Genomic DNA, 23,034 nt, shown 5'->3' with positions numbered 1-23,034 from the left:
TGCCCATTGCCTCTTGTATTATTGCTAGGCACCACTTCCACAGAGAAGATGCTGGCTCCATCCTCTTGACACCCTGTCTTCAGATACTGATAGACATTGATGAGGTTCCCTCTCAGTCATCTCTTCTTGAGGCTGAACAAAAGCGCTTAAGTCTCTCTTAACTCCTTGTTAGCGATGCTCAAGTCCAGTGTCTCCAGTTCCCTAATCTGAGAGGGTCCTTTGTGCCCAGCACCAAGGCATGCAAGGCATGGCCACACACCAATATCTCTGCAGAGAGCCAGATCTTCCGTTGGCTGGCCAGGCAATCCTTGAGTGAAGGCTGGGTCATAACAAGAGCTGGCACAAGGGCCTATAAGGTCTCCTGATACAAGTAGCTGAACAAAGAATGCAGAATTAGGATTATGGACTCATCTGAATTTTCTCACATGTTTAAATCCAATTTTTTGGTCAGGTTGTTGACCTTTTCTCCTCAAGTTTTAACAGCTGATCACCACTATTCTCATACTGGATATTACTGAGTGATAAAATATGTCAGAAAGTTGACTGCATATGTTTTCCAATTGAAGCTGATATGAATACAGAAGTTGAACTTGGCTTAGCATGTGTTCTGCTTTTGTACATAATTTTTTAAATGTAGCCATGGCTGGAAATATAAATAATATTTTTAAAAGCCCTGTGAAAATGAGCTCAAGAATGCAGTACTCTTCACATACTTAGTAGAGTCTGTAGTGCTGTTAACTAAGCTATAGAAAATGCATTGTAAGATTTTAAGTGAATTCTTGTATTCCAAAAATACTTTTCCAATTTTCTCAGAACCCAAAGATCTCATTGAATTTCCAGTGCCATCTACAGAATAGCCAAAAGAGACTTTCTAATCTTACTCTTCTCTTTCTACAGGCTGCTTTTCTGGAGACAGCGATCATTTTTTGGCAATTCATCAGAGAAAGAGTGGAAAACCTATGTTTATTTATCACCACGTGGAGAGTGTGGAGAAAAGTCTGGATACAGACAGCTATAAGGATTCCAAACAAAATTTCCATTCTTCTTCCCACACCAAAATAAGCGAGTTGCACCCTGCAATAATTGTTAAATCAGCCTTCCCCAGGTCTGTTTATGACCCATCCCTCAATCTCCTAGCTATGACTGGTCAAGATTTGGAAGTAGAGAATCTTCCCATTCCTACGAGAAATGTGATTATTGTGGTAAGTGACTTTTCTGGGTTCTCTGCGGGGTTTTTTTGTGAATAAATATGCCTGCAGATAAATATAGATGGATTGTAATTTTATGCCTGACTGATCAGCTAAATCTAAATAATGATCTCATGTCTTGAATTTCTTCAGTTTTGTGGAATTTGCATTCATATAATCACACTGATTAACAAAGAAACTGGTGAACCAGAATATAGCCTGTCTGTAGGTAAAGACCTTTGCCTCAAGTGCTGTTGATCCTCTTGTCTTGACTGATGTTTGCACAGTTTTTACTGGATGGGCTTTAAGTCACAAGATGTACTTCAGGGAACTATTCTATGGAGGCAGTAAGATTTTAAAAGGGTGACATAAAGGTTTCATTCACTTCTGTTACTTTGCTAAATCCATCATTATGCTTTCTTAGCTGTTTGAAAAAAATATTCCTGTTTCTTGCAAAGAATAAGAACTTTGGTTTTGTTGGTGCAAGCCATATGCTCTTCTTCTGGGACATATGGATTGGGGACCCTCTGCTGTCAGTTAACTTTGTGTGTGACCTTTCCCGTTCTGAAGATGGTGATGGCAGTGCTCCCTCCTGCAGTGAAGGGCATGTCAGTTTAACCACGTACTGATGCTGCCCTGCTGCATGCTCACCCTTTGTGCCAGTGGAGCAGCCTGCTGTCAGGAGAGCTCTTCTTGGTGGGGTGCACAGTACAGTCTGTCTGTGTTCTGCACAGACCTCTTTCCTCACCCCCATGTGTAGGCAGTTCTTCTTGATTCCTGAAGGGAAGAAGAGCCACTTAAAAGGGCTTGTGCACTCATTAGGGTGAACTAATAAAGATTAAAGTGAAATCTGTAAATTGCTTGTTTCAGAGGAAGATGAGAAGTTAAGAGAATGGCCTTTACAAACAAGGAAAAAAAGAGCGTGGAACACTACAGCATGTTAGCATACCAAGTGTTTCATGTTTCAGAATCCCATACAAGTTCCCTGTATGGTACTCTAGAGATTTGCCCTCATGAATGCAGCAAATGCAATAGAGTAGTGACAGTGAAAAGAATAATCAGGGTAAAAAAAAGGAAAGTAATCTTTTTTTTGGTCAATTATTAAAGTTTTAACAGTTAAAAGGTACTGTCAGGGAACTAGGCTCAAAAAGCTGTGTTCTGGACTTGTTGCATCCCATATGAGCAAGACCTCCTCATCAGAGTTCAGATGGCTTCCATTGTTATTGGACTAGATTCAGCTATGTGCAAGTGTCCATATCAGAGTGAAATAAGGTACTGTCAGTCTTGCTTTACTGGGGACAGGTCAACTGCAGAGTCCCAATACTGAATGGTATTGATCAAGGGAAGGAGATGCCAAGCAAGCTGGATATATCTATGCCTCAAAGCTAGCCTAAGGCAGCAGGGCCAACTCCATAGTGAAGGTACCTGCTCTCTTCTTTCCAGCGCGAGCATTATTTCATTTCCTTTTGAGGTGAAACCTTTCTGTTAGTGCAACAAACTCAGAATAGGCATGGCCCTGTTTTTTTTCATTATATGACACTGTTACCTATGAACTGTTATTTTAGTAGGGTTTTACACAGTTTGGGGGACCTGTGGTCCTCAACTAGTAATAGAAGAATCCTGCTAAATATTCTGGGGCTATCCTGATTTTAGCTGACTGGATCTGTGCCTGCATTAAAAGCTAAATGAGGCAGATTTTCAACTGGCAGATAAATGCACATAAAAAAAGGTCCATTAAATCTATATTAAGTTCTCATTAAGTGACTTTGGTCTGAGGCTTTGCTACTGCATTTCTAGGATGAAGCTGCTGCTCTGGAGCCTTCTGTTCTGGCTGAGAACCATATGTGTTTTAAGGGGAGGTACAACAGCATGAGCTAATCATGACATGAAAGCTGTTTATTGCTTAGGTTCTTCAGCTGTCTCTGGATGTTCTGAAGGACAGTGGGTTTGGTTTGTTTCTAATGTCATCCTTTGAGAAAAAGCTTTTGGGCATATGTTTGAAGCCAAAGTGCTGTGAGTCAGATTGTGCACTGGACTAATCGCACCATCACAAATTTTGAAGATGTCTTCTTTAAAAGGGCAGCTGTCCCACAACAGGGTGGTTGCCATCATCCAAGCACAGCACTGCTCTTTCCAGGTTTCTGTATTTCAACATTCTGTTTCTCCCTCTTGACTGTCACCTGAAGTAGAATGTAATTACCAAGGGAACCTGTTTAGTTTTGAATTGCATGTGTATTGCTCTCTCTTTGTTTTGAATTAGCGCTTACTGCCTGTTGCTGCTTTCTGTTTTTTTAATATATATAGGGCAAGCATCAATGTTTGTTGTTTTGCCCTAGCTGACCCTTTTTGTTCCAGCCTTTAGCAATGTTGTTGGTTGCTCAACTTGGAAGGGCAGTTGCTACTGTTAGTGCTTGCTGTAATCCAGTTACACGACTGGTGCACATTGTGATTTAGTATGACAGCCAGCAACTTTTTTTTTTTTTCTTTTTTTTAATAAATCAATGCTCAGTTGGCTTTGCAGAGGAAAGGAAACTGAATTCAAGGTAATTTCAGTGACTCAAAGGTCGATTTTCTTCATAATCAAGGTGGAAAGGTAGGGTGAATGGATGCCTAATGCAGAACAATATATTACAAGGTTACATTTTGTGCTAAGGACTAAACATCTGTTGAGGAAAATGTTGCCAGTGCACAGCAGAGTGCTATGAAGCCAAGAATTCTGCAGATATTGTGTCAAAATATGATGTTTTGTGACTAACAATAAAGAATGCATTAAGAAGTAATTTTACTGAAACTGGGGATATTATAGTGCTTGTTTGCCTAAGCAAGGAAGAGGAGGTATTTATTTTCTGGGAGGGAGTTTTATGTAATTAAAGGCAATCACATTACCTGATATTAAGTTCCTGTTTGTTTTCATGTGTGTGTTCCGTTCACCTTGTTTATTGAAGGAAGTGAGGACAATTCAGAGCTCTTAGAAGCATTCTGACTGTTCTATAAATGCCTTAGTGCTTACCCATATATACTGTTTAGCTGTCTCTCTAGATGGTGTGAGAGCAAGTCATCTGAAAATTTCTTGGATAACATACAGAGTTACATAAACTTTTTTGTAATACTTGAGTTTTCTATTTGTGAGCTTTTCTTTTGTATCTCAGAAACCATATACTCATTGAAGGTATTAGAGAATTGGTAGTGCAGTGAACAAGTTCACAAAATGTTTATTTGTGTTTATTCCTAGTACTTCCAATACTGAATGTGAGAACCGCCAGTGTCAAGACATTACACGGAAAGTGGGAATAGAGTGTGGATAATCACTTATGATAGAAAATATCATCCAACATACTTTTTAAAAAACCAAAACACATACAAACATATAGAGATAGGGCTGAACTTGGGAGAAAAACAGGACTTATAGTAAAGGTTACAGCTCAGACTAGGTCTAAATTATCACCTCATGGATATGTTAAAGCATCATCCTTTGTAACCTGATGTAGTTCGGTCTGTCCAAAACCTCTCTCAGGCACACAAACGTGTTGTACCAAGATTGAAACAAGCTACTCAAATGCTTTTTTCACTTGCATCCTGTGAAGTGTTTCAGAAATGTAAAGGTAATAAGCTTGCTCAATATATCAAAATTTTCCCTTTCACACCTCACTCTTAACTCTGCACCTTCTTACATAAACATGAAATCTGTTTCTTTTTCTGTTGCTTAGAAATGCCACAGTGCTGTAGTGTAGCCTGAAATTCAGCTCGTCTCTTAATTTTTGTTTGATTTACGTGAGTGTTACTGAACTGAATTGATTTAATTAGTTTCTTTCAGCTAATGTCAATGGGACATATGATTCACCGACAGCCACACAGAGCTTCTCTTTGCCTTTTCCATGGCATTTTGTATAGGGCTATGTAAGGCTGAATGCCTCAGAGCTATAGCTTTCCCATACCATCACATCTATTTTGTCTCCATTATTTGAACTATTTACTTTCAAGCATCCTGAAGAGCACAAGGAAGAACTTCAGGTGCTAGTACTTTGAGAGAGAATTCCGTGGAAGAATAAAGTGCAACAACATATGTATCTATAAGTAGATATTCATGTGGGAACCAGGTATTCAAGCTGGTAATCTATTAAGATATCTAGCATGTTTCTAAACACTTTCTGGATTACTAGGGAGTTAATATAGGTCAGAGACCATATCCAGTAGGCAGTCTAGATATGATCATCCTGATTTGGAGATTAGTACTGACATGGACCATTTCCACATCAGTTTTCTCACAGCCAGAGAACAGTACCAGATGCATTTAATCTACTAGTATAATACAGCCTTGGTATCTGCTTCAGGGTGAGTATCCTAATTCCAAATGGCTATAGTGACAAGATTTATATTGATGATAACGGGTGCTTAGGCACCAACTGCACACTGACTACCTATTTATATACACTCATACACACATGCAGACATACATTTAGTGACATCTTAAACTGGAGCTGATCCCAGCTTAAGCAACACAGTTTATGTTGAAATACTGTGGAAATCCTTTCCAAATCTAGGCACAGTTCAAGTAGGTGGGCTTCTTCTGGGTGGGTTTGGGTAGCTGTGAAACCATAGCAGAACTGCTTTTACACTTATGTCACATTCATCCCACAAGTACTGCTGTATTCTCTTATGTAACTTTCCTCATACTACATACTCAGAAATGATGCATCTTTTGCACACTTGCTGACATTGCCTTAGATGTATCAGTTTATTTCTTCTTTAATTCCTCATAGCCTGATGTGTCATGCTTAATTACCAATGTCAAAGCCCAGAATTATTTGTTCCTAAATTTTATTTCATCTTCCCACACCTCTTTTCTGCCAAAACGGTTTATTTTTCTAATTCTTTGTACTCTTTATGAAGCCACAGCATCCACGTGAAATGTCATCTTTAAGTTTCTCTAGAAGCACACAGGACATCCTCTTGCTTCATCCTCAAAAAAGCCTGTGAAACAATGGGAACCAGACTACTATATACCCTTTCTTCTGAGCATTCTCTCCACTGACTGCTTTTATTGGGGGCCATAAAAAGAACTCTCTGAAAAGATTCTGATTAAAAGGTGGGGGCATTCAATGCTTACAATTATTTTCAGTCCAAAAAAGGTTTTCCCTGTAGTTGCCTCTTTTGTAAAAACATTTATGTAGATTTCCTTTAATGAACATAGAGCACTGTTTGTGGAATTTATTTTTCACTCTTCTTAAAGGAATCAATGTTTCTTCTCACTGGCAATTTGGTAGTACAGGATGCCTTCTTTTTCAAGGCTAAGTTACTGAGTCTTACTGAATGAGAGGAGTAGAATAAAGGGAGCCACCTGACCCATAGCACCAAGTTGCATGTGATCTTTCTGCATGCCAGAAGGTAAATGATCTTCTGAGAATCCCAAGACAAGAAGATGCTCTGATAATGTTTTTTCACTTTTGCTTTACTTTTACTTTTTACTTTTTTTACTAGCCTTTTTCACATTTTCCCCAGCTGTCCCCCTGACTGATTTTTTTCCAATATCTCTTGTTATTTTCCTGATGCTGAATATCATGCCTTGACATAAGATGAAGTCTCTTCCTTTCTTCGGTTCTCTTAGTTAGGAACTCTTCTATCTCTCAAATACTGTGTCAGCCTCTGCTGGCTCAGCATCCACTCAGTTAAGTGGCCCAGTAAGGCCATGCTGAACAATCAGTAAAGGTATCTTAAAATGTTACTGTTTCAGTCTGATAAATATGCATAGAAGTCTATGAGAAATGTTGATAGCTAAGCATGATCCATTAGACAGAAATTTAGGCCTACAGACTAAAAGTCATTTTCTTTGGGACCTAGAGAAGGAAAAAGGATTGGGGAATGTTCTTACAAAAGAAGAAGCACAGTTTCTGAAGCAAGTGATTTGATGCTCATGCACTGTCTGCCTTGCATCATGCCTTGCAGCATGATATGTTATGTCATGGTCAATTCAAAAGTTATTCAAAATGGTAGGTTTGTCATCACATTACACACTGTACAGTAATGCCCTAATTTTTGTTGGGATAAATGTAATGTATATCTATGTAGTTCTATCTATTTCTAGATGTAATTATGCTATGTTGCAATAATAGAAATTATTAAGGAGCTGCTTTTTGAATACTGTGCCTGACACTGAGGTCTCAGCCTTGAGTCTGTCAAATTCTGACTCCAAAAAACCATTTACCTCCTGGTGTGTGGAAAGATCATGCATAGTTTGGTGCTGTGACTCAGAGGGCAATCCTGCTCCTACTGGCTGGTAAGAGTACTCTAAGCTCATTCCCTCTGTAGACCTTGTGAAGAGATGGTCAAAATACTTTTGAAGGTATATTAAGCTGTTGAAAATAAGGCAAAAAATGCAAGTGAGGAGAACAAGTAGTCCATAAATGACAGTTCAAACAGTGCTAGGGCAAACAGCCAAGCTATCTATGAAATAGATGGAAATATAATGAAAAGTCAGATGTTGTGTTTTGTCACTGAACATCTATTATTGCCGGGCTAAGAGAGGGATTGGCACTAGCCCAGGCCAAGGAGGCATAAATAGAAAATCATGTCTCTGCAGTGACTTTTTAAAGAAACTTTCTGAGGAGTAAGGTCTTGGAATCTAGTGAGGTATCAACTGTATCCATCTCCAGTTCCAGGTCATGTATTTGTGCAATGCTTGGAATAGCAGAGGACAAATGCCATACTGTCAGTGAAATTTTAAGATCGTATTATAATTACAGTGCTGAATTGTTAACCGGCTCTAAGTGTTAGTCACACATTTCAAGAGTGGGCAGTATCAGTCAATATACTTAGAGTGATTGTTTTAATCACTCTTGTGTCTTTTTACACTTTACATTGTGACCCCAAATATCAGGGTTTCACAGTATTTGGCTTCTAGACTCAAGTCCACTTTCTAGTAAGAGGTAGATGCTCACCATTACTCCTTAAGGTATTATACTCGACATAACATATCTGCAGCAGGCCCTGTAAACAGACCTGGTAGCCTGCAGCTCTGTCATTCTGGATTTTGTTCGCACAAAGAAATCTAGAGAGTCTGCATAAGTTGGCCTCATTTGCTTTCTACTTTCTTCTGTGCACTTCAGCAGGGATAATTGCATACTGAACCATTAGCATGGTATTGTGTTCGCTGCCAGTCTTTGTGGAAAACAGGAATGATTGCATTAGGTTGTAACATGCACTAAAACCTCCTTAAGGCACTTTTGTGTCATCTGATTTGCAAAATGTTAAAAGAATGTTAGTGGGATATTCAGCAACCTAGTGCTTTGATTGATGATCTTACTGCTGGCAACTTTGGGGGTGCTTTTGGAACATTCGGTGGGATGTTATGCTTGCATAAAAGCTGGTCATATCTTTCCCAAATTGTCCATATCCTCTTCAGTCAGTGTTCCTTTTCCTGCATCTTTTGTGAATGGAAAATATTTCTTGAAGTCATTTAATTTTCTTCATATGCTGCACCATTTAAATGAAAACAGGATTTTAGGAGCAGGCATGTTATGTTTTTAAGCTAAAGGCTGAAGTTTCATTGACAGTTAGCCTAGTGCAGTTTATCTCTAGAGGAGGTGTCAGCTGTTCCATATTTCTTTCAACTGTGTATTCATGTTACTGGCCAATCCCAGCTATAAATTAAATACTTATGTGTAGCAGAACAGAATCTGCTTATGTACTTCCATTCTTCAAATATGTGAGTTTTGTCCTCTAGGAAAAAATCCTTATTAATTGATAATTTTAATTTTTTAAGCATTTCCACAAAATTAAATTCACATACAGTTGCAGTCACATCAAAGATTTTCACTGTTGCTTAAGCTGAATTTTAGCTTTTTCTAATTTCATGTGATCTAGTTGCTGAGCTAAGGGGTAGAGAGCACCACTTTTCTCATACTTGCAGATGAAATTATTTGTTTGACCCAAATCACATTGTTTCAGCTAACTGAAAATTCAGAGAAGTGTTGTTCTTGGGCTGATTCAGTACCAATGTCTTATATGTGTTTTGATTTGGTATCCAAAAGAGGGAATCCCTCTCCCCTAAACAAACAACAAATCCCCCAAGACCCTCCCCCCCTCCTTCTCTTTGTTTCTTACATGGCCCCATTTATTCCTCTGATTGAAAAAAGGCTTCTATATTATTTCTGTGCCATGCTGTACTGAATTCCAGAAGAAAAGGCACAGAGATTTAAACAATTGTGGAAATTTTTTGGCTTTTTAATGATAATGTCCAAACTGCACTTTGGGTGCATTTTGGCATTTAGGTTCAGAGGACTCCTCATTGGTTGGAATTGCAGTGACTTCATTACCTAGAATAGTACAGGCAGGCTTGTATTTCAGAAGTTCAGGAAGTTGTTCTTCCTCTATATCTTTTCCTCTTAAAAGTGAGTGGAAACCTATTACTACCTAAATTTGACTAAGGAAAGGGAAAGTTCCCTGGCATGCAGAGTTAGAGGTGCCATCACTAGAATCACATATGCTTTATGTTCAGAATCATAAACAAGCTAGATGGCCCTATTGGGATCATGAGACCCACCAATAGAAAATCAGTGACTACTTCCCACAATAAATATATGCATTATGTTGATAATGTTCAGGGATAAATAATCCAGAAGCACTTCTTAAAAATTCTTTTAGCACCCTCAGAGAACTATGTTTGTAAAAACCCAAGTCCCCTACAGTAATATTTAAAAGGCAGATAAAGGCCACTCAGATAAAAGACAGCAAGACAGCATGTGTTTTCTTATCAGTCAATGTTCTGTTGGATCTGGCAGTTCAGCCTCTGGAATAATCCTTCTGGTTCTTCATTTCTGACTTTGTTGTTAGGAAAAGTGACAGCTTCTGTAAAGTCCCTTAATAGATGGTTCATAACCATCTATTAAGGTTGTGTGTAACCCCTTAAATATTAAGCCTTCTAAAAACTGATTTTGAAAAAATTAAAAAAAATCAAACCAAAACCATTATTTTTTTTATCATCATGACATAAAAAGATGATATTCTGAAACACAGTTTAAGATTTTTGAATAAGCCAAACAATATTTGAATCAGCTAAACAATGTCTTGAGACAGAAAATGATCATCTGAATTTACTTTTTTAAATGCTTCCTATGTCTAACATTACTGCCCTTTGGCATCTCTTTTGCAATGAATAAATACTGGATTCTGAAATTAAATGCACATGCTCAGATGATACTGGGGTTTGAATGTGATAGCATAGCTCTCAGGTGAATGATGTTTTTTTCAGTCACCCTCAATATCATACTGGTTCATGGAAAGGGAAATGGTTCAGGGAAGTAAGCAGAGAAGTACAAATTCTTTGTCTGCCTTTTTTCTTGTTGTTAAAAGCATTTAAGTGGTGCTTCACCGTCCTTCCCTTGAAGGTCAGCCATGACTGACAATTTGTATTGGAGCTAATTCTTGCTGGTCTCTGCACCACAATAAACTGGTGGAAAGTACTTCTAGTGGATACTAGAAGTACTGAATATAGGATAGATGCATCATGAAGAGCGCTGGGAGTATATATCAAGACTGCTAATATAATAGTGTTTAATAGTACATAAAGGTGGTTGACTGCATGTTACATCAATGTTTATTTAAACTTGAGTTGTACCAGATTTACGTTTTAACTTTTTTTAGCTGTTGGAGAATAATAGTGGAACGTCTGCTTTGTACAGTTTTGGCTGAGATCACATATTTTCCTTGGGATTAGTAATTGTTAAAAAACTGTAGAATAGAAATCAATGACAATGTAAATGAAACTGTTTACATTTAAAGTATGCTAAACTAAATTTATACAATGTCACTGTTTAATTGAATTTAATTTTTTGCCCATTTTTCTGTTGGTACTTTCAGAAGAAGAGGCTATCTTTTTGCTGGTACTAATCATACCAGTAATCTTGTTTTCTTTTTGAATACACAGGAAAGTAAGGGTCACTTCTTTTATGGTCCTGTGGTGTTCTGGCAACACTTACAGCTTTCTGCTTTGTTTAGCCAAATTGTTGCTGAAATGCTTTCTTCGTGCAACACATGGTATGTTGTCTAATTAGGAATACAGCTCTGGAGGCTAGCCTTTAAAAATATATATGATATTTCAATTTCAAGTAGAAAATTAATTTCATGCTATAATAGTTTATTTTCAGGTACTGTAACATATAGTCTTACAGGGGTGCAGTCTTCTGAGCTGTCAGGTCTTTAAAACATAAATGTTTGGGTGAGTGGAAGAATGACCTTAATTACTGCACTCTTAGAGCCTTAGTATTATTTAGGCAAAGTAAAGCTAAAAGAGTGCAGAAATTATATTCCTTGTTTTAAGCTGATGAAAAATAAACAGACATCGTCCCCAAAACCTTTCTCACAGACTTTCTCTGAAATGGTGTTACAGGATCTTGTGGTTCTGCCTAATTAGCTACAATAAAGCTGTGTGCAGGCAATAGAAATTACCTTGAAAATTAAAAGTTCTCCCTTTCTTTCCCTCTTTTCTGTTTAAACTGTAGCTATGTTAGTTAAAGACCTCTCCCCTTTGTCCTTTGGCTACTCCAACATGTGCTTATTTTAAGGGTATCTAGACTGACCCTGGTAGAATCCCTGTTAAAGGAGAGCTGTGGTGGGAAAAGGGAAGGTGGCTAATAGCTGTAGAAACACCCCTCTTGCATGCTGTATACATTTGTGGTTGGGCACAAATGACTGGAGTTGGGCAAAGGGGAAAAGATAAACTGCATGTGTAAAAGATCACATAAATAATGAAACAGCAAGAAATGTCTAGAATGCTGATCAATATATTAATTAAAAAACCCCCAAACAACAGCAACTGACTCTTAGAAACAGGTAATAGGGCAATAATTTAATAGATAGATATATGATTTGAAATCCATAGACTAAATAAAAAATCTGATTGTGTCTTTAATTTTTAAATATACTTTGTAAGAATCTGCCTGAAGATGGATACAAACTTTAATGAAATAACTGTAATGTGAGTCTTTTGGTAATGAGTGAATTAGAAAATCGTATGGATGCATTAAGTAGAATAATTAATGCACCATACACAAAAGTAGGACATCCATAAATCATTTATGATGTCCTCTTCATCAGTTCTTGGCTCTTTGAGTCTTAATTGAAATCCAGGGTAGCTGAATATTAGAAAAATTAGATTTGCTACTCAGATAACAGGCAACTTTCATTAAGACATTAATTAATTTTAGAACGCTGAGGGCCTGAGCCATTAAAAATACTTGCAGAACAGTGTTACTTTAGTCATATTTGAGTTTTTTTCTATTTTAATTACTCTCTTCTTCTGGTTAATGAAAGTTGTTTTCTACTTTAACTTGTTCAGCAAGCATGATGGAATACTATTTTGTTTATAGAATTAACTGTTGAATTGCCCAGACAATTCCAAATGCTTCAAATGACTGTAGAGTACAATTAGAAAAGTAGGGTGACCTATTCCTTACAGTAACTGTCAGTGAGCCTGTTTCCCCTTTTAAAGGCAGAGATTCTGAGGACCTTTTTAGGCAGTTCATTCTATGCCCAGTCCTCCATGTCAGTAGAAACAAGGGAACACTGAAGAAAATACCTTTTTGTGGGTTTTTTTTTCCCTTGTATTTAAACAAAATAATTTAAACTCTCATTTTGTGATCTTTAATAGTGATCTAATTTCATTACTAATATGGCCAAAATAAATGTTTTGCATCAATCTTATAAAATGAGAGCATTTTATAAATGCTGAAATTAATGGGGGACTTCAGCTGTAAGCTTATTCTGCCAAAGATATATGCCTATGGCAAAAAGATCAGGTTTGCCTTAATAAAATACTTAAGGAAAAATTTTAACCAAAAAATGGATTTACACTATTGTTTCTAAAAAAATACAAGATTCAGTCTGACAATAATATTATTTAGTTTGAATAGTACATCTTTGTTGTGGTGGTAAATATGCTAAGGAAAAGTAGAGATAGGCAGTTTATTTTCAAGTGCCATATTTATTTCTGTTCAGTTGTTATGAATAGGATGTTTTTATATTCAGTTTTTCATTGTTCAAAATAAGGGACTAAAGAATGTTGTAGATAATGCAAAAACCCTTATCATGTAATGTAAAACTATGATGAACATATTAAGACCATCACAGAATCACAGAATTGAGTAGATTACAAAAGACCTCTGAGGTCATCAAGTCCAGCCTATGACATAACACGACCTTTCAACCAGACCATGGTTGCCGCATCCAGTCTTAAACACCTCTAGGGACAGTAAGTCCATCACTTCCCTGGAGACCACATTCCAATGTCCAGTCATCCTTTCTGTGAAGAACTTTTTCCTAATGTCCGGCCTGAACTTGCCGTGGTGCAGCTTAAGACTGTGTCCCCTTGTCCTGTTGCTTGTTGCCTTGGAGAAGAGATCGACCCCCACCTGGCTACAGCCTCCCTTTCATGCGGGTGTAGAGAGTAAGGCACATGAAGTGGATGTACTGGGCACTGAGTTAGCTCACATCTTGCAGGGCTTGCTGTATAAGGCATAGCATAAATGCAGAGAGTTGGCCATCTCTAACAAAAAATCCCTTAGAGTTCCAGTGCTGGGAAATATATTGCAGAGCTTGAGGAGCATCAGTATCATTACTGAGTTATGGTATCCCTCTAACTCTGAGCTACTAATGCCTAAGAGCAGCCTTGGTGTCTCCATATTCATCTGCCATTAAACTGATGAACAAGGACGACTTGGACACTGACTGTATTTCCAGACCAGGGAGTGTACTTCTAGACCAGATGTGAATGTTCCGGACTGTCGTTGCCACAGTCAAGCCCTTTCTCTTGTTCTCATGTAAATTGACCTTTCTTCTTCTGCTATACTACCAGTTTATTTGGCTGGCCAGCCAAGTTTGTTCAATGTTTCCCAATGCTTTCTCTTTGCCCACATCAAATTCTCTTTTGCTTTCTACCATTATCTTTCAGTGGGTTGTAAAACAGGCTTAGCATAAAGCTGCAGGATGTTCCAGGGGGTGGTCAGAATTTCCTTGCATGTCCTGTTTGACTCATGGGCTGCTGGTTGCCAGTCCTCTGTTATGAGCACAGCCCTAAAAATTCTTTTCATTAAAAGAGACTTTAAACAAAAAGTCCAGTGCTTTTGGCACACTGCATATTCATGTTTTCTGATCAATCACCGAAGAAGTTAAATGCTTCAGAAAGACATATCTGATGCTTAAAAGGACTGTTCAATCTATGTGACCTCATTAATGTCTTATGTGTTGCCAGTCCCAGCGATCCTAGCCTTTGTCAAGCAAAGTTTGGCAAATGCTGCTAGCTTTTCTTTGTCATAATGTTGTTATAACCCTCACCATCCAATGGTCTTTTGCTATTGATCTTTTGGCCATGTTACTACTATTGTAGTTTCTTCAGCTGTAATAGAAAGGAATTTACTATAATCTTTGGCTCCAATAGGTAGCAATTTATTCTCTTGGCTTGTCTACTTTAACATAGACACTACATCTTTGCTTTCCTAAATCTTATTCTCCCTAGAGGCTGACTGACTCTGCCTCTACCATTGGCTTTCTTTTTCTTGCCCTTTTCTTTAATTGTGGGTTTCTTTCAAAATTACTTTGAGGGTGATGCAATGCAAAAACACCTTCATTTTCATATCACATCAACTGTGAAACAGCTCTCTAACAGCTCATTAGTAATGGATTGGATCACATATTCCTTGTAGCAATTGAGCTGTATGGGCTGCTGATCAACAACCACTGAAATGAATGAAGTCTTCTGAGTCAAAAACTCAATGCAGAGGTTGGAAATTAATTCCCTTTTTAGAGAATTTTGAAGTAAAAAAAAAAAAAAAAAAAAAAATCACTGGGATGAAATGAAACTATTTAAATCCTTTAGCTGGGAGGTGAGGAGGAAATAAAAGTCATGAATCATGAAAATCCCAAAGCTCAAGGCTACAATGGGCACTCAGGTTCCAGCACCTCTTTTGTCACATCCTGGTAGGAACCAAGAATCATGGGGAAATTCGTTTAATCATCCAAGTCAGGTTATTTCGTGTCTTATTTACATTGTAGGATAGAGGTGAGATAAGCTTATGGAAGGGGTATTTTCAATGCATTTGAGATCGGCTTTGCCGTCAATATATGAGAGTTGCAAGGCCAGATCTCTTTTAGACACTGAAATGTTTTGCTCTTCTTTCCAGATTAGATTTTATTTAATTAGTTCAGCTGAGTGGAATCTGTAATGTTGTTGGAAAAAGGTTTGTTTGGAAGTCTAGTCATTCAATTTGTCATGTGGCATATGAGGACAAATCAATGACTCTTCATCCTGAAGCATATACAGATTTGGGACCTGAGCTGGGGTCCACATGCAATATAAAGCTCCACCATGTATCTGTTGCTTATTCTGAAGTAAATCAGTCTTCTTAATATCTTCAGTATGTTGTCCCTTAGTGAGATGATCAGCAATATATTATTTCTCATCAGAATAAAACTAAAAATCTGACAAGATTTTTAGGGAACAGGAGAAAGAAGCTATTCTTAGCTGTTCTTTTGCTAACAGGGGGTGCAAAATCAGGAGGCAGTGTATCAGCATGAGTCTCAATACAGATTATCCTGATAAGTTTATACTGAGTTGTTCATGCAAGATAGAGATAGTAAGGAGTTTCTGCACCCTTGCTAGAGAAAAAAAAAAAAAAAAGAAAACACTATAAAGTAAAAATTCAGACGTGCTTTTGTACAAGGAGGCAAAACCATATGCAGTCCATGTGCTTTCTCGGGTGAAGTGGAAAGGCAGAAGTTGTTTTTCAGAGGCAGTACCAGAAAATTGCATAAACAGAAAGGAATTAATAAAACTTTAATGTTTTGCATTTTGTACACTCTGTTATTCTCTGTCTTTTAAAAGTTGAATATATATTCAGGAGTCATTTAGTTAAAATCATTGTTAACTAGACAATCATTTCAGCCAAACTTGCATTACATTACTTCTGCATTGTTTATTTTTTCCGTAATGATATTTTGTACTGGGACTTACAATTTAATACTACTGATGTGAATTGATGTAAAACTTATGAGAATAAGAGTCCTTACTGCTTGAAACTACTTTGTGTTACCCAGCATAAAACTTGTATTTTTCTCCAGTTAATCAGGCGTGTAATGTATTCAAAAGCAATGGTTCAGAACAGTGCTGCATTTTTCATACATTCTTTTTTATTTCATTCTTTTCTGGTTTTGTCAGCCATTTGATGCTTCCCATGCAGTATTCTCTACCCCTTTTAACCCTTGTCTTTCATTCCTGTAATAAGGTTGCTGGAGTTCTTGTCCCCACACTATCTAGTCTGTAGCGCCTACTTAAAACATTTGTCTCACCATCTATTCAACTAGTCCGCAGTGATTCCGTTCCTTCATCTATTCTATCACTGCTGTGTACAAGTCATATCCTTTCCTCAGCCAACACTTTTACTGTTTTTTTTAATGTGTTTGGGTTTCAGGCTATGATAGGATAAATATCTAATCTTACATGGAATCTTTCATAATAGATTCAAACTTGGAAAAATGCTTGAAATAGCACACCTTCTTTGGCCATGCCCCCATATAGCCATTGGAAGTTTAGCTCTTCTTTCCTCCTTGGAGTGCTTTATTGGTCTTCTGCACACTTCTGCCTGTGAACTCATCCCTTTTTCTTGCACATTCTCATTCTTGTCATGGTCTACTCTTTTGCCTTCCATAAGTGTGGCCCCATTCCTCAGGCTATTACCAGGGTCTCGGCATGCCATTCCTTTTTAATCACCTTCTACTTCTGTCTTTCAGCCCTTCCTTTAGTCTTGTAGTCTCAAACCACTTTACTGTTTTCTTTTTCCTCTCCATTTTTACATATTTTGTAAGACCACACTTCTCTCTCTTCTTCCAACAATACATGTCACAAGCCAATTAAAAACAACTATTTAAATTAATTCTATTAAAACTCTTGGTTAAAAATAACACCCTTTCAACTTATTTCCTCTGAAATTTATCCTAAACCAAAATGGTTCCCTTGATAATCTTCCCCTTTACCATGGATGCTTCTTTTTGCTGAGGTGTTCTCTTATCAGATCTTTGACATTGCTGTGGATATTGGAAATTTTCTTGAACTGTAATGTCCATGTTCTCACCATATACTAAGATAATATGGTAGGTGTTCTCAACTCTGATTTTAATTAGTTTTTTTGGTCTGGTGATGTTTTTGTTTTCTTGTTTGTTTGTTTGTGGTTTTTTAGTTGAGGTTGTTTTGTTTTGTTTTGTTTTTTAATTTATCTTAACTGCATTGATTCACTGTAAGTGCACCTAATTTCTGATTTCCTTGTCTTAAACTGGCATAAAATAGCTATAGAGCATTCCTGCTTTTGGTATAGAGTTGCTTTGTTTTTGCAGTTGTATAGACTGCAACTGTTTTGGGTTGTATAGACTTCTAGATTCCAGTTGCTGTAGGGATTATTGTGAAGCATTTACACCCAAGTACTTACAGACCTGGAATTAAATTATGGTATAACTGATTTCTGAAAAATCCTATTTAAACTCATGACCAAAATATACTTTGAAGTCCAAGATTAAATTTTGCTAATCTTGACAAAATTTTACAGAAAAATGTATTTTCACTTTGAAAGAGGTAATGTTTGCCACATGAATTGTGACTAACCAAAGTGAAATTGGTGTTTGCTCAAAGACAATAAAAAAGTTATCTCAGCTAAACTAAATATTAATTTAAGATTATTTTTTTGTAGGATGTACATGTAAAGGTCACTTATCAACATAAAAGATTTTTTTGAAGTGTAGGTATTGAATAGGTTGAATTTGTACTCTGTAGAGTTTTGGAGGAAAAATGTCTAGTGAAAATACATCAAGTACCAATATTGTCCACCAGATGTCCCTGTACTCATAGGTGGTAATGGACAAAATTCATTTGCCTACTCAATTGCTTTTAGTAAAGGCAATTTACGCATAGTATATGCGTTTCCCAAGTCTTTGTTAACTACTTTGTAATAAGACTGTGAATAACTGGCAATTTTATTAGCAGTACTTGAGAGCTGTAGTTATGAAAATAAATTGCAAGAATTCACTCTAAAATTTCTATTTGCCATCTCAAATTTGTGTGCTTTTCCTTCTCTTGGAAAACAGTCTACCTTTATCATTACTATTGCATGGTAAAAGTAATAACTATTTATCTCTTATATTTGTTATTTATATAAATTTAAATACATTATTCATATAAATATTACCAAGCAATATGTTTTCATCTATCTGCCTATCTATAAAATACTTTAACTAACTAGAACTGAAGAACTAGTGAGTTGAAGGATTGTGGCTTTTGTTGAGATTTCTTTTAGCTTTGGTAGCTATTGGAGCATATTTTGGTCATGGCACCTGTATTCACGCAGTGTGTTTCATTTTTGTCAGCTGCTCCCTTGGCTTGCTGTGCAGCATGTTCCAGCCAAATGCTTAGCTACCAGCTGTCCATGCATGTTTAGTGGCTACAGCAGGACTGTGAGGTATCTCTTCACAAGTAGGGACTTAGACTCCTCCCCTCAAATGTGTAGATAACCATATACCTGACCATACCCATGGTGGTATGGTCAGGTATGTGTTATTTACCCTGGGCAGGTCTGCCAGTGCTTGTGCACTTAAACATTGTGGCCAATTTGAAGACACAACTTGAATTTTTAGTGATGCCACAGCACAGAAAGGACACCTTGTCCTCTTTCTCCTTGGCATAACTAAGCTGCCAGAAGGGCATCTGAATCCATGCTGGGAGCAAGGCCCTGGCAGGACTGAGAAATCCCACCCCAGGCGTTCACTCTGTCAAGTCTACATGAGGAAATATCCTTGGAAAGAGAGGCATCAAACATTGGTGGCAGAACCTATGTCCAAGTCTTCCTTTCATTTTCTCTGTTATAAGTTAAATTATAGAGATTGAATTTTACAAAATTATTTTATAGTTGTAGTTGTGACCCACCAGATGTTTCTGTGTTTGGCAACTTATTACTTGATTAGAATGTTTAATTTTAATGATGATCCTATAACCAATCTTCTGCTTTTCAATTGTAGTTACAAAGCTTTGCAAGATGCATAGCCTTGAAAATTTCTGTAGAATGTGCATAAATGTATTTATGGGCATTTCTGTTGTTATCTGTTGCCTCTTTAAAAAAAAAACCCTAAAAATTCCTTATTAAAACTGGGTAAATTTTTATTGCCTCTTAATAGTGCCTTCTGATAATGATTATAGAGCAAATGATACAGTTTCTTTGTTTTCAATGTGTTTGCGATTCCTTCTTTTATTACATGCATGTGACTTTTCTGATCAGTGAGCAGTTATGTGAGTTGTCATACTAGATACATAGATTGATGTTATGGTCCTTAAAATTATGAGAAATACCTCTGACCAAATTAAGGTGCAAATGAGACCATATGCCAAATTCAGTAGTAAGGATTTTATTTAACAGTAAATGTAAGAGACACAGAGAGAGAGAGAGAGAGAGAAAGAAAGAAAGAAAGAAAGAGAAAAGAGGTGGAGGGGAACAGAAAGATGGTGACAGAGACAGATAAATGAAAATATCACCACTCTGTGTATCCCAAAAGTGTCCTGATGATCCTCTCCATCTGGTCTTCTTGGTGGTGAGGGTCCCCTTGAAAAACATATAATCCAATGGATTAATGTATGTTCAGGCCAGGTGGGAATGCCCAGGTTCTTCCCTCAGGTGGATCTTTGATGGATTCATTGCCTCTGACCAGAGGTTCCACCACACACCCAAAACTCTCCTCCTCTCTGCTTTGTTGGGGGGCTGGGGGGAATTCTGTGCAAACCTTGCCTCTGTGGGCTATGGCCTCCCCCATCCCAAACCCAGCCAGGGATGATTTTCTGCTGGATTTGGCTTTCTTGTGGATGCATTCTTCTCCTTCAGTCTTGTTTAGTTCTCCCTAGACCTGAGATGATTGAACAATAGTGTGTCCTTTAGCTTATCTGATCAGATTAACTCACAGTCCAAAGGCATCTTCAGGGAGGGGCGGGCTTTGGTGGTTGTAGCTTCTTATATAGTTTTTGCTATAATGGGCAAAAATCCTTCATAGCAATCTTTAAAGTATGAACCATTTCAGTCTCTGACAATTGGTTAATCAGTAGGAATTCTGTCTTAAAAGAGGACTGCCATCTGCTGTCTGAGCACTTTAAGCTTTATGAAGTAAAGCAAAATCAGTAGGAACCAAGGAGGCAGGAAGGGAGTGGGATAGAACAAAACTGTAACTAATGTGGAGAAAACAAGGCGCTTCTGAAAGTAGCATGCATCCTGATCTTGATGGATATGCCAAGAGTTTGCCTTTCCTATATTAAGACATAACTAACAATTCATATTTATTACATGAAAATATATCTTATATTTATGTATGTTTTCATATATATGTGTCAAGATAGTGTATTGCGTGGAAATTTAAGTATTTTCTTTTGACTTCCTGGTTGCAAAGTTTTCTGTTTCTGTGTGGCATTATTGTTTCTGATGAACTGCTACCAAACAAAAGAAGAATTAAAGTATTTAATGCAATAACCCAGTAAACAAGGCATGAAAGATTATTCCAAGTCTGAGTATTAGAAAATGCTACTCTGATTCCCAAATCCATAGATCAATCAATAAGTAATTTATGTTTTAAATCCATTTTTTCCATCCTAGATGTATTTATTTTTATTAACATATTTTCAGTTTGTGACATACTGTGATATTAATGTAAAGGAGCTTTCAGGAATAAAGTTTAGTGAAAGTAAAAGCTTTTACATGCATTTTAGCCCCACAGAGTGAGCTAAATTTACTTCAGTCCACTGGGCTAACTATAACTTAATCTTGTTATCTTTTTTTGCAGTTTCTTGGATTATCTCTAGCTCTTTAATCTCATGAAATATCATACTTACTAAACTGCTTGCGTGTGTTCAGGAAAGTTTTGGCTGAAAAAGAAATAGAGACAATTTCTTGCTCAACTTTATTAATCTGAATGTAGGAATGTACACCCACTGTAAAGGCAGTAATGTAGTCTATTTATGTAAGTACTTGTAATGGTTAAATAGATCTTGTGCTCGAAAGCAGAATGAATGGTATAAAATAGGCAAAGGTATAATAATCAAAAAGTGACTTAGCTCTGTTTTAGAAATAGGTTGTTAATGCTGCAATAGAATGACTCTTGACTGCTCATTACATCTTGTCCTTTTAATGACCTAAATTTCAGTTTACAGACAATCTAGCACTGATTATTTCTACAGTGATAGTCATGAAATATTACAGTACTTGTGCTAAATGTCTGTAAAGTATATTTCATACAAATATGTATAAGTTTTGTTCAGTGATGGCCTTTTTAAATACAATTTCTTCCTTAACCGTCTTTTATTTCCTTTTTTTCATGCTTAGTGAATTCCATGACCATATGTTTTTCTATTTCCTTGGTGTGGATGATGTTTTTCTATTTCCTTGTGTGGGGTGATGTTTCCTTGGTAGCCATGTGAAAAACACCCGTATTCCTTGGGCTCATAGCGCTTCTGTTCTAGGTTGTATCCACATCTGCTCTGTGTATATGGGGATCTGTTGAAATGTTTGGGTATCTATTTGCTTGTCTCACTGAAAGAAGGGAGCCAAAGGTCCCTGTGGACAAAGTAACCTATAGTCACTTGCTCAAACTGAACATGCCTTAGATAAATTGCTTCACAAGACATGGGACTGCGTTAATTTCTACTTTGATGAGAAAAGAAAAGGGTCAAGTTCAAGTGTAAGTTTCTTCCTGGATAGGACTGAGATCTCAGGATGTAGGAACATGACAGCTACCATCCAGCAGTGAGTGCACTACTGCAGCACAGCAAATTAATGAGGAATGTAGAAGGGACTGAACGAGTCCTGTCTGCTTATACGTTGTCATCTTGAGTCTTATTAATATGACCATGAGTATGTCATCTGGAAGCTTTCAGATTTCAGTGAGCATGGACAGCTACATTTTTGTTTTGAATAGCTGTCGAGTTTAAATCTGTGGTTCTAGATTACTTTTCTGATAGTTAACAGTAATTGCTGTTAGTCAGTGTGACATTGTACTCTGCCTGAGACCTCCCTGACTGAAATTCCAGACCACTAGAGCTGTCCAGAATGCAACTATATTTTGTTTTTCATTTTGTCCTTTCTTCCTATAAGGGCTTATAGCACTCATGGTATCCTTCTTTTTGAGGACAAACCTAACTCCTGAGAGATTTTCAGAGAACTAATCTGTTTACATTTGGCTTGGCTCCATCAATGACAAACAATATTAAGTCTATTAAATGGTACTCTGGTGTTTTAGAGCATTTGTGTGTATGTTCTACAACACAGTGCTTGAAGGTTGTTTACACAATGAAAAAGGCAATTCTCCTAACTTGTCATATTAGTTATTTCTCTAAGCATTTGGATTGTAGTCCAGGATAGATGTAATATGTTCACAGAAGCAAAGATCCAGGAAAAAACTTTCCTTCAGCGGAGTAGCATAAATGAGCAAAATGTTCCTGATTCTTTAATTTCTTTTCTTTCTATGACTTGCCATATCACATAATGACATTAAATACAACAAAAGTGCATCTGTCGAATCTTGTAACACTCATTCAAGCTTAACTCCCACGTACTTCAGTTTTAACCTTTTCCTTTTGATTATGTTTCTCTTGCTAGAATGGTAGAGGTGGAATACCTGTGACAGAGGTAGTACCAAAGAGGGTGGCACGTAAGAGAGGAACAACAGTATTTTACCTGGATAAACACGGCCTTGTCTAACTGCTTGTTTGATTCAGCCTGGGGAGTAGGCTGGGAGAAAATGATCTTTGGAGAGGGTCAAAGCTCTCTGCTGAAAGCTTCTTCCT

General features: G+C 37.2%; 1 protein-coding gene across 1 annotated transcript in view; it reads left to right on the top strand.

The window, feature by feature from the left end:
- Positions 1 to 23,034, top strand: part of PTPRR (protein tyrosine phosphatase receptor type R) — a 139,427-nt gene that overhangs the window by 13,242 nt on the left and 103,151 nt on the right. The window contains exon 2 of the mRNA XM_040063343.2: positions 898 to 1,202. Within this exon, the coding sequence (XP_039919277.1) occupies positions 960 to 1,202 (243 nt within the window). The 5' untranslated portion in view covers positions 898 to 959. The remainder of the gene's footprint in view (positions 1 to 897; positions 1,203 to 23,034) is intronic.

Source organism: Hirundo rustica, chromosome 4 (assembly GCF_015227805.2).
Source record: "Hirundo rustica isolate bHirRus1 chromosome 4, bHirRus1.pri.v3, whole genome shotgun sequence".
NCBI lineage: Eukaryota > Metazoa > Chordata > Aves > Passeriformes > Hirundinidae > Hirundo > Hirundo rustica.
Note: the sequence above shows the minus strand (reverse complement) of the source record. Positions and strands in the feature narration are given on the sequence as shown.